The following is a 15,134-nucleotide window of genomic DNA, read 5'->3' on the forward strand; positions in this document are numbered from 1 at the left end:
AACGGACCTCCGGAACGAATTAAGTAATTAACCCAAGGTACCACTGTAATAAGGAATAATATAGAGCATTTTAAGTTGGAACTTCTAAAGTCCCTTCCTTGCCCCCAGACAAGTTTTAAGATTAGATGTGCTGATCTTGAAGCTGTTGTGGAACAATATACTAAGAAATCAATCGGAAACTTTTCGCCTGTTCTACGGCAAAGCCATCCATGGCAACACAGGCGGCATTAAGGACTCGACAGGCGCGCCTGAAGCTTCAAGGTGTGGGGTTCCCAGGTTGTTTCTTCAGTCTATGACTCTGAGCCACATGTGTGAGAAAAGCATGCAGCTAAGACTATCGGCATATAATATATTGGTTTTGTTATCTTCAAGAGAAGATGGGAGGGCAGGAATGAAAGCCCTTTTTGATTATGTGATTCGTGTGGAGACAGAAAAGGCATTCCTACCTCCTCCAAGCTCTTCAGATTTTGTTAGTCAGTTCCCAACTGCATGTACATGCACACACATACATGTGTGTCGCGACATGTTAGTGCATGGGTAGGCAAACTAAGGGCTGGGGGCCGGATCTGACCCAATCGCCTTCTAAATCCGGCCCACGGACGGTCCGGGAATCAGCGTGTTTTTCCATGAGTAGATATGTCCTTTTATTTAAAATGCATCTCTGCGTTATTTGTGGGGCATAGGAATTTGTTCATTTCACCCAAAAAAATATAGTCCGCCCCCCCCCAAGGTCTGTGGGACAGTGGACCGGCCCCCTGCTGGAAAAATTTGCTGACCCCTGCGTTAGTGTGTTGGCTGCAGTTTGTAGATGTGTCAGAAGAACGCTCTCTGCGTTCCTTCAGGGGCTGGAAAGGAGTTACGGTTTTGAATTCTGGTGCTGGAGGAGACTCTTGAGAGTCCCATGGACTGCAAGAAGATCAAACCTCTCCATTCTGAAGGAAATCAGCCCTGAGTGCTCACTGGAAGGACGGATCCTGAGGCTGAGGCTCCAAGACTTTGGCCACCTCCTGAGAAGAGAAGACTCCCTGGGAAAGACCCTGATGTTGGGAAAGATGGAGGGCACAAGGAGAAGGGAATGACAGAGGACGAGATGGTTGGACAGTGTTCTCAAAGCTACCAGCATGAGTTTGACCAAACTGCGGGAGGCAGTGGAAGACAGGAGTGCCTGGCCTGCTCTGGTCCATGGGGTCACGAAGAGTCGGACACGACTAAACGACTAAACAACAACCACAACCTCCGGATTGCTAGTAAAACTGAATTACTGTGTTGCGAAATGATGCACGTCTGAAAAGTGTGTCACCAACATGAAAAGTTTTGAAAGCTCTGCCCTACTCTTTCAGCAGCCTTTACCAAACAGTTTTGGACTACAAGTCCCATCAGCCCCATCCAGCGGGATCATATGATGGGATGGGAGCTGTAGTCCAACACATCAGGAGGATTAGATAAATTCCTGGAGGCACAAGGGCTATTGATGGCTGCTAGTCAAAATGGCTATGCTCTGCCTTCAATGTTTCTGAATACCAGTTGCTGGAAACTACAGGACAGGAGAGGGCTCTTGGGGTCTAATCCTGCTTGCAGGTTTCCTGTAGGCATCTGGTTGGGTGCTGGACTAGCTGGGCCACTGGCCTGATCCTGTAGGCTCTTCTCACGTTCTTCAGGAAAGGAACAGGTTGGTTTCTGCTCTACGGGAAAACAATAGTTTGAGACCACCTAGGAGCTGGTCTCATGTCTAAGTTGGATACTGACAGAGCATGTGCAAAGGAAGACCCTGTTCACTAGGCCAAAAGCAGAGCTCAGGTTGATTGACAAGCATAGTTCTCTTGTCCTTTGCAAACCAGCTTGTTCATTGGCAGACATTTGATGCTGGTCTGCCCAGTTTTACAAATTATTGCACAAAAACCCCAATGTGAAATCCTAAAGGCTGATTTGGTAATAAAAGGCTGGGGGGCAAATTAATAAAATAATAATAATAATAATAATAATAATAATAATAATAATAATACAGTGGTACCTCGCAAGACGAATGCCTCGGAAGACGAAAAACTCGCAAGACGAAAGAGTTTTTCGTTTTCTGAGTTGCTTCGCAAGACGGATTTCCCTATGGGCTTACTTCACAAGACGAAACCGCCAATGCATTCCTATAGGAAACCGTCAATACACAGTGGTGCTTCGCAAGACGAAAAAACTCGTAGAACGAAAGAACTCGCAGAACGAATTAATTTCGTCTTGCGAGGCACCACTGTATACCTCACCCATCTGGCTGGGTTTCCCCAGCCACTCTGGGTGGCTCCCAGCAGAATATTAAAAATGCGATAAAACATCAAACATTAAAAACTTCCCTAAACAGGGCTGCCTTCAGATATCTTCTAAAAGTCAGATAGTTGTTTATTTCCTTGACATCTGGTGGGAGGGCGTTCCACAGGGCGGGCGCCACCACCGAGAAGGCCCTCTGCCTGGTTCCCTGTAGCTTCACTTCTCGCAGGGAGGGAACTGCCAGAAGGCCCTCGGAGCTGGACCTCAGTGTCCAGGCTGAACAATGGGGGTGGAGATTTTTGTTACATTTTAAGGTCTTGCAAAACTATGTTCCCAAATTCCCAATCCTATTCTCTCAGTATTACGGTGGTAAGAGACACAGCAATATGAAACGTGGAATGCCAGTATTAACATTCACAGGCCAACAGCTGAGAAGGGATAATTCTCCAGATGTCAGGAGAGGCACTTAACACAGTGATACACAATCCACCGACCCAGTCTACACCACCACTCAGTTATGCAAACATTCCCTTCTCCAAAACATGCCTGGGACACTCTGCGTGAAAAAACAAAAGTGCCTTTATTTGGGTACAGACTCAAGATTCACAGATATTGCACCACAAACCAATGGTAGAGATACGCCGTTGTTCTTTGGGGGTCGCAGTAGGGGACAGAGGAGCTGATACTTTGATGTCCCCGTCCCCACCCGCATCACAGCTTTGTGCAAAATGCCCTTCCCCTTGATAAATGTACAGTTCATAGTGTTCAAAGCCAGAATCTCCCTGGAGTAGAATTCTCCCAGTTCTCCAGAGAGTAGGAAATGAGGTCCCATTCCAAAAGAGAAAGCTTTAAAAACAATATTCTCTTAGCAGCATGCTCCAATATACCCCTTCCCCACAAAAGGGGGAAAATATTAAAGCTTACGAGTCCTCAGATTTTGGAGGGTTTTCCATTGACCGTGCAACAAAGAAACGCACTGAGCAAAAGAGGTTTCTTCTCTCTGGCAGTTGTGGGGGAAATAGTTAATTCTAAGCAAGGAAAGTTGAAGACTTTGAGGCTCCTGCCTTTTGGCTTGATCAGAGGGAGATTTGCAGAAGGGAAAATCGGATACCAGCGGTGAATACCGTAAGTGTTCGCCGTTCAAGTAAATGTCTGCAACCTCGAAAAAGCGATGTGATTAAAATACTTCCATAATCGGTGCACTTCCAACCAGTTCTGTATTTTGAAGAGCTTTAACGGGAGAAGTTCACATCTCAAGGGATGAAATGTCCAAAGGCCAATGCAGTTGGAGTCACAGGCCCACTCCCAGCCCTTTGCAAGGCACTATCTGATATCCGCCTGGTCTTACCAAGTTATTCAACACTGAAGAGATTCTGTGGAAAGCAAAAGGACACGTTCTGCTAACCTCTGAAAGCTCAGCAACACCAGAAAATGTTAGTTTCCTACAGTAGCCACTTTTGGTTCTGTGTGTTGCATTTACAGACATTGGCTTTCTGGAAATGCAATTTTCTCTTGCAGTAAGAAAAGGCTGTCTTTGCCTTCTGCAAAATGGCTCATAGCATTCACCCATCGTGAACCACAGAAATTGCTTTCGGGTGTCCAAAGATGCTCAGAACCAGGAGGATTTTACAACCAAAGAGATACAGGCAAGCTGTTCTGACTCGGGGTCACAGGTGACTCGTAAGGGTTACCCCCGTCTCTGGAAATCCAGCACACAGGCCACCTCCAGAGATTCACACAGCCCAGAAGCTGCAAAGCCAACACTTGTTGGGCAAATAGCAGAAAGGGGTGATGTGGTTTGCTCTTCAAAGCCAACAAAGGAGCATTATTGTTGGTCCCTTTGGGGCAAAGATAATCACTTTTCCAGTTCCACCCTGAGTGATCCTAAAACACACAGTAACATTCATTAAGGTCGAGGTGGGAGAGAGAATAATTGTCTTTCTGAAAGGACTGCTGGTGTGGAATACTTGCTGGTACAATAGCTTAGTTTACAGCACACGTCTACTGAGAAATAAACCCCAATGAGCTCAGTAGGATTAAATCCTACATATGTAAATAGAGGATTGCAACTTAAAAGTCACTCTGGCTACCCTAACAAGAATCCAATTACCGTATTTTCCCCTCTATAAGACGCCCCCATGTATAAGACGCCCCCTATTTTGGGGGACTCCGATTTAAGAAAATGGGAGATGTATCCATGTATAAGACGCCCATGACATTATTTTTTGGGGGAAACCTAGTCTTATACATGGAAAAATACAGTAAGTTTCCTGGACTGGGGCATGGGAGGGGGGTGCGGTTGAAGACAGAGACTCTCTTTTCATGTAACTAGCAGCAATTAAAATCAAATGACAATTCCCACCCATTTGTGGGATTGTCAAGGAGAGGCACAACCCAACACTCTTGCCGGGGTCCCTGTTAAGGCTGGCTTGGCTTGCTGCCCTCCAATTAATAAAAAGGGTAGGATGTTTTTGTCACCAGGCACTAAGTTTGGGGGCGAGACCCTTCCTCTCTTTGGAAACCTGGAAACCTTAGCAAGGCTTTGCCATATGCACAATTCATTCAAAGTCATTGGCTGGTTCAAGAAGGCAAACAAGGAAACTGAAAATTGCTTCGGGTTTTTTTTTTGCTTCAGACACGGATGCGGGCAAAGAGTAGCAGCATGGAATCGTGTACCAAAGGTGGAACTTCTCTGCTCTGTTAAGGGCTCTCGCCCTCCCTCTGAAACGCAACATGGCCGCTGAAGCACATTAGGAACTGAAAACAAGAAAATGAATGGGAGGGGGCTTGAATGGGAGGGAAAACCCCATCCCCAAAACAGGCCGGTTTTCCATCCAGAGGCACAACCCAAAATGGCTTGCTACTTCACTCCAATTTCCATGGGACAGTCCACAGAAAATCCCCGGACTTTTCCTGTTTTACTCTGGAAACAGGAGCAGGATATATAAATAGTTCAATAAATAGGATGTGGAGAAGGAAGGGGAGGCAGGAGGAGGAATCTCCGCACAGGTAGATCCAGGGTCTCTTTGGAAACACAAGAAAGAAGGGGTGCGCTCTTTATTGTAGCTGAAATAACACGTCCCCCTCACTCACTCACAGCCCCCGCTGGGTGGCAAGGCTGCCAAAGATCAGGCGAAAAGAGGGGGTGGGGGTATATGTGTAGCGCAACGCTCTTTGGCCAGTTTATTTCTTCCATTCCAGTTGACAAAACTGAGCTGTGCAAATATGGGAGATGACCTTGGCAAAGAGGCACCAGCGGGAGAGGAGCGTTGGCAGTTCGGCGGCAGCAGTGGGAAGATGGCAGTGACATTCTAGGGCCCTCTCTCTCCTGCTTCCACCCTGGGCTTTTGCTGAGGGGAGCTCTTGAAGGGTATTCAGAAGAAACTTTCCCTTTCTGGCCAGATCCCAACAAGGAGGCAACTGAATGTGGGGCACAGGGCCAGCGTCAACGATAATTCTCCGCAGGCCACCAACCGCTTTCTCTTTCCTTTTCTCGTTTTTTTTTATTATTATCATTGGTACTGCACGAAGGGCCCTTCAAGAGCACAGCAGCAGATCAGTAAAAAAAGAAACACTGAACAACACCAACGGACAATTCTGCAAAAATAAATACATAAAAACCCGGTCCCTCCCACGCCCAACGTCGTGGGCTGTCTGTCTGTGTCCAAATCCTTAGTAAGGCAGCAAGGATTTGGGGCGGCTGGTCTGGCGGACAAAGGTCCAGAGGGACGTCTCATATCCCTGGAAGCAAGCCAGGCCAGGCGGCGCTTCCACACCTGAAGCAGCTGGTGCCTGGGCTCACAGTCCTGCAGCGTCCTCTCCTGTGGGCCAGGCAGCCGTCCCACGGTCCCGAAAACACCCACAATGTGAGCTTCTTCTCCCTGTTGCCAGGGAGGTGGGGCTGCCGCAGCAGATCCTACAGGGACCTGCAGCCAGCACCTGCCTCTGAGCCCTGCTGCCCAGCAGCACCCTGCTCAGGGCAAGGAGGAGCGGCTCCCGATTTGGGGGAGAAAGGAGTCTGCGGCTTGCCAGCTTAGCCTGAGTCCTGCACCACTTCCGCGGCTGGAGTTGGCTGCTGCTGCTGCTGCTGCTGCTGTCCTCTCTCCGCCCCAGCCTCCTCTTCGTCCATGGCCATTTCGGGGGGCAAGGAGGGCAGGCACCCCTGTCCCGCGCTGCTGCCCTCCTCCATGGGCTCCAACATGCCGTTCAAGTCCATGTCTTGAATCTCGACGTCGTAGAGAGGGGCCACTTTGGAGGAAGGGTTGCTCCCACAGTCCATGCAAGCCTGGGGTTCAAAGGGAGGGAAAAGAAATAGTGAGCTGCTGGCCAACGCTCCATGATCTGGGAGAGCCCACTCATCTCACACACAAAGTCTAGGGACTTGTTCTCACTGCCCAGCAGACGTTCCCTTACGGGCTGCCAAGGCTGCCAACCCTTATGGACACAATTACGAGGAATCTAGGCTGCTTTAGGAACAGAACCACTCAATCTCATCATTAGATGCACACACAAAGTTTGAGAACTCTCCTGCCTACAGAAAAGCACCCATGCTGGCTAAACGGCACACAGACACCGTTCTGGTTTCTGCGCTGTTCTCTGTTCACTCCAAACACACCACCCGTCACACTCCTTACCGTGATGTTGATAGCCTTGGGCAAGTTCCCCTTCTGGACCCAGGAGTGAACTTCGGCCAGCTCCTTCTTCTGCTCCTCGGTGAATCGCGGCTGCCGCTTCTGCATCTGTTTCAACTTTTCCCGGTCTTCCTTCAGGACAGTTTCCAGGTCCCTGGCAAAGGGCAAGCGGACAAATGGGTCAGGAGAGAGGCGCAGTGGGCAGCGAGAGGGAGGAAAATGCAGCCAAAATCCTCCTGGCTACGAGGCCGGAATGAATGGAAGTGGCCCCAGCGCCTTTTTTTTTTTAAAGAGACAAAGCGAGCTAAAATCTTCAGCCTCAAAGCTTCAAGTCTCTCCTCCCACTGCTTCGGGTATTAAACTACCCATGAAAACAAAAGCCAGCTCTCTTTCCTTGGCACTCGCAACAACCCTGCCCCATTGAGTACCCTCCTCTGCTGGGGTGAAGGGATTCTGGGTCAAGAGACAAGCAGGACAAGGCCTGGAAGGGAAGTGCCACCATAGGCATAGCCTGGCAACCTCCATGGCGAGATGGGAAAGAGGATCTGCCTGGGAGCATCTCAGCCTCCTCACCTGGCAGGGAGCTGGTAGGTCATCATGACCTTGTCGTCGGTGTTGGCCATCAGCAGCCAGATGGGGTCCTGCAGGACGTACTTGATGAAGTGCTCGTTGTCTTCCACCTCCGCCCGCTTCTTGCCCCGCAGGTCGTTCTCGGAGGAGTCGATGCTTCCAAAGTACTTGCTGGTGCCGCTGCTCTTGCTGCTCGCTGGGAGAGAAGAGGAGCCGGTCAAGACACAATCAGGAACCCCAAAAGGAGCGTCAGCACATGTGACCAATCGGGCCGCCATGCCGCACGGGAGCTCTCAAACCCTCACATTTGGGAAGTGCTAAGAAGGTCACCGTGCAAGGTGGAGGGGGCACCATTTTCTCCTTTGAGGACAAAGGACCCAGAGAACCTGCTGCCTTCATGCTCAGCTCAACAGCCCTGCTCCTCCCATCCACCAGCACTGAAGGGCTGGCGCTCAGTGTCTGCTCTACTTGCAAAATGTCCCCAAGTTCAACCCCTGCCATCTCCAGGGCTGGGAGAGACTCCCTGCCTGAAACCCTGGACAGCCATTGTTGCCCATCAGTGGAAGCAGCAGTCAGCTAGACAGACCAACGGCCAGACATGGTATAAAGCAGGTTCCTGTGCTGAGGACTTCCCAATAGCATATAACTGGCCTGGGTAAACAGGGATGTTCTTTGATTCCTCCTGGTTGTGAGGTAGTGAGAGAGGACGAACTACCATGATCAGAGGCAAGCGTGCCTCCAAATACCAGTCTCTGCAGATCACAAGTGCAAGAAGGCCACTGCACTCATCCTGCTTGTGGCGTAGCTCAGCGGCAGAGCACATGCCTGGTGCGCAGGGGATCCTGGGTTAAATGCTATCTCCAGGTAAAACCCCACCTGAAACCCTACAGAGCCACCCACCGCTGCCAGGTGTTGTGTAGACCGTTTCCCAAGCCAGCTGTTTAGGACTACAAGCCTCATCATCCCTGACCACTGGTCCTACTAGCTAAGGATTATGGGAGTTGTAGTCCAACAACAGCAGGAGACCCCAATTTGGGAAATCTTGGTGGAGACAATACTGAGCCAGTTCACAGAGATAGCCTCACTCCATGAGACCCACACCGCACGCTGGAGGAGTAAGACTTACTGGTGCCGCTGGCGGAGGTGCTGCCTCTGTTGGAGCCGGATCCCATGGAGCCGGAGGCCGAGCCGCTTCCGGAAGCAGCTGACCCCGTGCCGGAGCGGGAGTCCTCCTGCAGGAGCAGGTCCAGGAGGTCGCTGGAGCTGGAGAGCGCATCGTTGTTGGAGGAGTCGTGCGCTTCTGCCTGCAAGGGGCGGAAGAGGCAGGGGAGAAGGGTTAGGTCAGAGGCCCAAAGCAAGAAGGTCCCTGCCTCAACAGCTCTCACGCCCTTTCCAACCTCACTGCTCCATTAGCCACCACAGGAGAGAGAGAGACAGTGAGCACAGCACAGCCGGATTAAGACTTTTAGAGGCCCTAAGCACTTAAAACATGTTGGTGCCCCCATACATAGGTAAAGGTAAAGGGACCCCTGACCATTAGGTCCAGTCGTGGCCGACTCTGGGGTTACGGCGCTCATCTCGCTTTATTGGCCGAGGGAGCTGGCGTACAGCTTCCGGGTCCTGTGGCCAGCATGACTAAGCCGCTTCTGGCGAACCAGAGCAGAGCACGGAAATGCCGTTTACCTTCCCGCCAGAGTGGTACCTATTTATCTACTTGCATTTTGATGTGCTTTTGAATTGCTAGGTTGGCAGGAAGCCCCCATACATATCTAATTCAAAATGTAAGCAATGGGGTTGGAAAGAAAGGAGGCTGCCTTATCCAGTCAGCCCATTCATCCATTTAACTCAGTACCGATTACACTGACCGGCAGCAGCTCTCCAGGTTCTTCAGGCAGGAAGCGTTCCCAGCCTGAGCTGGAGATGCTGCTGTGGGTTGAACTTGGGTCCTTCTGCTTGGAGATTTCCCAGAGGAACCAAGCTGCCCCTCTGATCCTCCAGTCTGTGTGAGAAGCCCCCTGGTGGGTAGGGAAGAAGGGGAAGGAACGAGCCCCCCAGCCATGGGGGAAAGGGCAGGAGAGATCCAGGAATTTGTGACGTCATTCTCTGACCTCGGTTGGAAGGAGAAAGTTCGTTGTTCTTATTGAACGCATTCCAGGGCTCTCAGATTTCAATGCTTTGGGGGAGAGGAACCTCTGCTCCTTCACCCTGAAGACTCCCTCTGACTTTCTCTCTCAAAAAATCCCAACCCCAGCAGTTTCCTCACTTCTCTCGAGTGGAAAGATGGCGAACACCTGGATTTTGTGGTGTGGGGAGCCAGTGTGGTGCAGTGTCGGAATAAGACCTGGGAGACCAGGGTCCAAACCCCCACTTGTCCAATAAAGCTCACTGGGTGACCTTGGAGTCAGTGTCACTGCCTCTAAGCCTAGCCCGCCTCACAGGGTAATTGTGAATATGAAAGGGGGAGAATTATGTGAGTCACACCTTGAGCTCCTTAGAGGAAAGGTGGAATGTGAAATAACATAAATTAAAAATCAATAAACGTTGAGTCGTTTGCCCTTCCAAAGGGCCTGACATTGCCCCAGGGGAGAAAGCCAGCCCCCCCCCCGGTCCCTTGGGACTCACCATGCACGCTTCTTTCTGAGTGCTGAGTTCCTTTGCCAGGCTCTGCCCGCCCGTCACCACGGCCCAGTCGGTGGTGGCCCCAGCTGGCCCTGTTTGGCTTCCACCAGCGGCCTCCTGACGGTCGCAGAGCTTGGGCATCTCCTCCATCTGCAGCAAGTTGAGCTGCAGCGGGGAGCTGCAGCGTGACTCAAAGAGAGGCGACTCAGGCCGCTCGGGCTGACTCAGCGAGTGCGGGGTGGAGGAGCGTGAGGCGGCCTGCGTGCCCGTCTCGGGGACGACGACGGGCATGCTCCCTGGCTGAGGGGCGAAGGGGAACACAGGGGGTGCAGCGGCGAAGTAGGGCTGCGGGGGCATGGGGCCGTGCATCTGGGGGAAGACGTAGTTGGGCAGCACGAGCGCCATCATGGGGGTGACCAGCGGGGTGGGAAACTGGGGGGCAGCCAGGGTGCTCTGGGAGGGCTCAGTGACGGGGGGCGCGGCCGGCCGCGGGGGGAAGACGGGGATGGGGTAGGTGGGCATGACAGCCGGGTACGGCATGGCGGAAAGGCTGGCCTGGGAGTTGCCAGAGGGGGGCCAGGAGGAGGAGCTGGGGGCGCAGGGCAGCTGGGGAGGGGAGACGGAGCTCTGCGGGGAGCTGGTGCTCTCTGCCAGCCTGTTCTGCTTGACGCGCTTGGCTTTCGACTTCCGGCTCCGACCGCGGCAGCCTGGGCCTCGGGACGCCTGGCGGGGACCTTTGTGCCCTGCGGAAGAAGGAAAAGGCAGGGTGAGAATGAGGGACCCCCTTTCTCTTTCTTCTTTCCCCTTTCTTTTAATAATTTTTTATTAATTTACAACAAAACAAAACAAAACATACATTGTTTTCACATTCAATTTTTTTCCAAATCTTTCTTTTTGGACTTCCTTCAGCTTTTCCATAAATCTTTCGTAGTCATTATTAATTTACGCATTTCCTTTTTTTAATATTGTCATTATTTAAATCTTTTTTCCTCTATTTCCTTTTAACAATATCTCTCGCGTTTTCACAGTGCTCTTTTAAAACCTTCTAGCGTTATTTGACCTTCACTTATACTCTCCAGATATTCAACAAATTTTCCCCAGTCTTCTGTAAAGACTTTTGGTCTCTTAAATATCTAATCTTTCCAGTCATCTTATCCAATTCGGCATAGTCTAACAACTTTGATCTCCAGTCTTCTATTGTCGGTATTCTTCTTTCCCCCTTTCTACCGCTTCCTCCTCCACCTCCTCCTCCCAGTCCTGCCCACCAGGCTTACCTCGCTCGTTGGCATGGGGTCCCGCCTGGCGCAGCTCCTGCCAGCTCAGCCCCGAGTGCGAGTTGAAGACGTGCAGCTGGCTGAGGTCCTTGAAGTGGGTGAGGAAGGCCTGCTCCTCCTTCTGGGTGTGGATGGAGAGGACTTCCTTAGTCAGCCCCACTTTGCGGTACTGCGCCTCCCGGTCAGGGGTGACGCTGGGCGCGGGGGCAGGGGGGGTCGCGCTGGGCGCTGCCTCCTCCATCATCACAATATCTGCAAGAGGAGAACAAAAAAAAGGGGGGGGGGGAGAACCAGGTTAGCCCATCACAACTGCCTTCTCCCCGTGTGAGATTTTTCTTTTCCCCAGCACATCTCTGTATTTATGTGTTCTCATTATTTATATCTCCCATTTCTTTAGATCAACCCCTCCAAACACACACACTAACAGATATGAGTCATCTTTTTCTATCATCATCCCAGGCCATGCTGGGAATAAGTCCCTCTGCCTTTCCATTTTAATCTGCAACAAAAAGCTCGGGTCCTAATTTTACCCAGCTGAGCTAAGCTCTCATATGAATTTGCCACATATTAAGGAAATAAAATTGTGGGGAAAGGAGGTTAGAATCTTCTTTGATGTAAGAGGGCTACAAATCCAGCTGCCAGCCACTCTCTGTGGCTTCTACACAGGTTAAGCGGGGGGGAGAAAAGCTGCAACTTTTGCGCTGGTTTTTTGGGGAAGTAGGGCGACTAATATTTCTATAGAGAATTTGACAAGTTGGAGAAAAATGCATCAAGGGAGGAGAAAGGATGGTTAAGACACTGTCCCTACTTAAACCTTCCTTGGTTTAAACACCATAAAGGTTTGCCAGCTGAACACCAGCTGGAGCGGGCAACATCTACCTAGATATCTGTCCACACAGAAGCACACGTTGAATCATGCACAGAATTATTAATATACACACACATACACACACAGTCTGAACTTTTATGCCTGCAGGAGAGTCCTGTATAAGTGGAAGCTTGGATGCACTGAACACAAGATGGCCTCATAAACAGGGTTCTGCCTGACAGCCCTGCATTTCTTGTGCAGTTTCCAGGAATGAATTGCTGCCTTGCTGTTTAGGAGGTGAAAGCATTTGCCTCTGAAATGCTCACCCAGGGACAGTTTCTAGAGATCCCATGAAAGGATCCCTGCAAGACATGCTCCTCCTGGGGATTATGTCAGAAAGCCCAGATGTTGGTTGAATTAGTAGAATCCTGAGTTGGAAGGGGCCACGAGGTTCTGGAGCACCCTTCTCGCAATGCAGGAATCTTTTTGTCCAATGTGGGGCTCGAACCCACGACTATGAGATCAAGATCTCATGCTCCACCGACTGAGCTGTCCCAGCTAGTGAAAAGGAATCAACTGGCCTCAGAAGGATGGGTGCACCGTCATGGATAATGTGCCCCCCCCCTTCCACAGGGGAGTGAAACCTAAGGTCTCATGGAGTGGCCCCTTCCTGCCTGACCCTAAAGCCTCACGTGTCATGCAAGGTAAAAAAGCAGACTGGACCACTACAATGATGTGTGGGGAACTGGTGGGTCAGATGTGAGCAAAAAGAGGGGAGGGATATGTGCAATGACAATGCCAAGCACAAGGCCTATCCACATGCTGCAAATTTTGCAGGAAAGCTGGCAAGGAAACTGCCTGAACCCTACTAGAAAGAGACATGTTTGGAGGGTGGGGAGGGAATGCTCTCCCTTCCTGAGGCTAGCTTAGATGAAACTTGCAATGGCCTTGCCTGCCTCTCTCGTCTCTTCAGCTGCCCCCCAAGTGCAAAGAACAAGCCATCTTGCCCAAGGCTGACAGGAGAGACAGCAGCGGGGTGTGAGGTGCCTGACAAGACGGACACCAAACTACGGAAGTGAAAAGAGCCTGGGATTTCTCCAGAGGTTGTCTTGCCAAATGGTGGCTGCTTGCAACAGCAGAAATCTAAATGTAGGAGCTTTAAGAGGCTGCCTTCTACTGAGTCAGACCACTGGATCCAGCTAGCTTTGTACTGTCCACGCTGACTGGAAGTGCTCTTTCTCAACTCTACTTGGATAAGCCACTGGAGATTGAGCCTGGGGGCTTGGGCTTCCAAGGCAGATGGTCCTTTGGAGTCACCCAGATAAAGCCTTTCTGCTGCTCTCCTGGTAATGTTGCAGGTTCCTGCGCAAGCAAAAATGAAGGCTGGCTGCAGAAAAAGAAGGAAGAGCAGCCGACTAAAGCAGAGGAAGGCAAGAACCAGCACCATGAAGTTTGTGGCCAGCAAAAGTCAGCAGAAGAAGGCACTCATTGCTTCATTTTGCAATCCAGCTGCCGACTCTGTAGCTCTAAATGGAAGGTTAGCCTTCCTGTCTCGAATCTGCACCAGGCCAGCTAATCAAGCCCTCTCATCGTTGCTGCCGACTGGCCAGAAGCTCCCTGCCCAGAAGCTCCCAAGCAGGGGGAGAAGAAGAGGAAGAAGCGGGGACGTGGTCCTGCTTTTTTTTAGCATATGGGGTCTAGGCTGGCCTTCTTTTACACAGCTGCATTTGCAAAACGGCTGCCAGAGCGACCCCAATAGCCTACTACGCACCATGTGAAGACAATCTTCCTTTGAACCTGCTTGCCAGCCCCGCGGAAGCAGAGTCAAGCTGTAAGCAAAGGAACAGCACACCTCCAGTTCCAGCCCCCCACCCCCCCCCAGCAACCCCGCACCACCGCCCCCCCAAGAAAAACACAGTGTCCACCTCCCATACCCGACTCGGGGGGCTTCTTGTCTCCCACGTGGACGATGGTACTGCTGAAGCTACACTGACTGGTCACAGAGACCACGCTCTCGGCTTTGCTAGGCAAGGCCAGCGGAGTGAGTGGGCCTCCCACCACAGCAGCTGCTGCCGTCCCAGGCTCCTCTAGGCTCTTGGACTGGCTCTCCGGGGTCGGCAGTATTTCCTCCGGCGCATCTGTTCAAAGAGACAACGGTGGGTTAGCAATGGCGGTGGGGCGGCAGCATGGAGTAAGGGGGCAGGGAGGGAGGGGGCCGGGGGGGGTCCAAGACTGCCGACCGGCACGACCACAAGAGGACGTCAAGATGCCGAAGGGCTCATCAGCCTGGCTGGGGTCTCGCCGCGAACGGAGAGAGGGGGGAAAAAGAGATCACGAGGGATCTGGAACGCCAAGGCCAGCATCCAACAAGGGGGAGGGGGAGTTCAAGCTTCCTGGAGGACAGACCTGCAGACCCTGCAATTGCTACACACACACACGACACGCACACACGACACACACACCCCTCCGTCCCCTGCACCTCACACAGCATCCATGAACTTGGTACAGGAGGAGGGGCATCAACCTGTACACTTGGCAAGCAGGGTGGAAACTGATACCTCAGGAAAACAGGGGAGGGGGGGGATGATTAATACCTAAGCAGAGGAAAGGAAAGGAGGGGAGAATCACCTTTGCTTAGAGAGGCCAGCTCCTCGCCTGCCTTCTGCTTGTCGTCATCGGAATTCGAGGACGTGGTGTAAGAGGAAGAGCCGCATTTTCGCTTCACGCGGCTTGGAATGTTGCAACTCTCCAGATACCTGTTTCGTTGGAGGAGAAGAGAAAGGCAGAAAACTGAGATTAACAGAGATGAAAAACCCATTATCATTATTGTAATTATTATTATTAGGGGGTGTAGGAAGAGAAAACTCAGGAAAGGACTCCGCACCACTAGGAGTGGCGATCTGAAAACACAGTGGCTTTGTTGGTCTCAAACTACAGGAGGAGACACAAAGTAAGGAAGCTTTAGAGCTTCAGGGAACA

General features: G+C 51.3%; 1 protein-coding gene across 5 annotated transcripts in view; it reads right to left on the reverse strand.

The window, feature by feature from the left end:
• Positions 1 to 2,814: 2,814 nt before the first annotated feature.
• PER1 (period circadian regulator 1) overlaps positions 2,815 to 15,134 on the reverse strand; it is a 37,645-nt gene continuing 25,325 nt past the window's right edge. For all 5 annotated transcript variants that reach the window (XM_083409369.1, XM_083409370.1, XM_083409373.1 and 2 more), the window contains 8 exons: positions 14,784 to 14,911; positions 14,090 to 14,293; positions 11,348 to 11,599; positions 10,077 to 10,816; positions 8,581 to 8,758; positions 7,458 to 7,650; positions 6,888 to 7,038; positions 2,815 to 6,538 (listed from right to left, as the gene is read on the reverse strand). In XM_083409369.1, coding sequence (XP_083265495.1) covers positions 6,287 to 6,538; positions 6,888 to 7,038; positions 7,458 to 7,650; positions 8,581 to 8,758; positions 10,077 to 10,816; positions 11,348 to 11,599; positions 14,090 to 14,293; positions 14,784 to 14,911 — 2,098 coding nt within the window. In that variant the 3' untranslated portion in view covers positions 2,815 to 6,286. The remainder of the gene's footprint in view (positions 6,539 to 6,887; positions 7,039 to 7,457; positions 7,651 to 8,580; positions 8,759 to 10,076; positions 10,817 to 11,347; positions 11,600 to 14,089; positions 14,294 to 14,783; positions 14,912 to 15,134) is intronic.

This window comes from Podarcis tiliguerta, assembly GCF_965153285.1.
Source record: "Podarcis tiliguerta genome assembly, chromosome: 13".
In the NCBI taxonomy this organism is placed as follows: domain Eukaryota; kingdom Metazoa; phylum Chordata; class Lepidosauria; order Squamata; family Lacertidae; genus Podarcis; species Podarcis tiliguerta.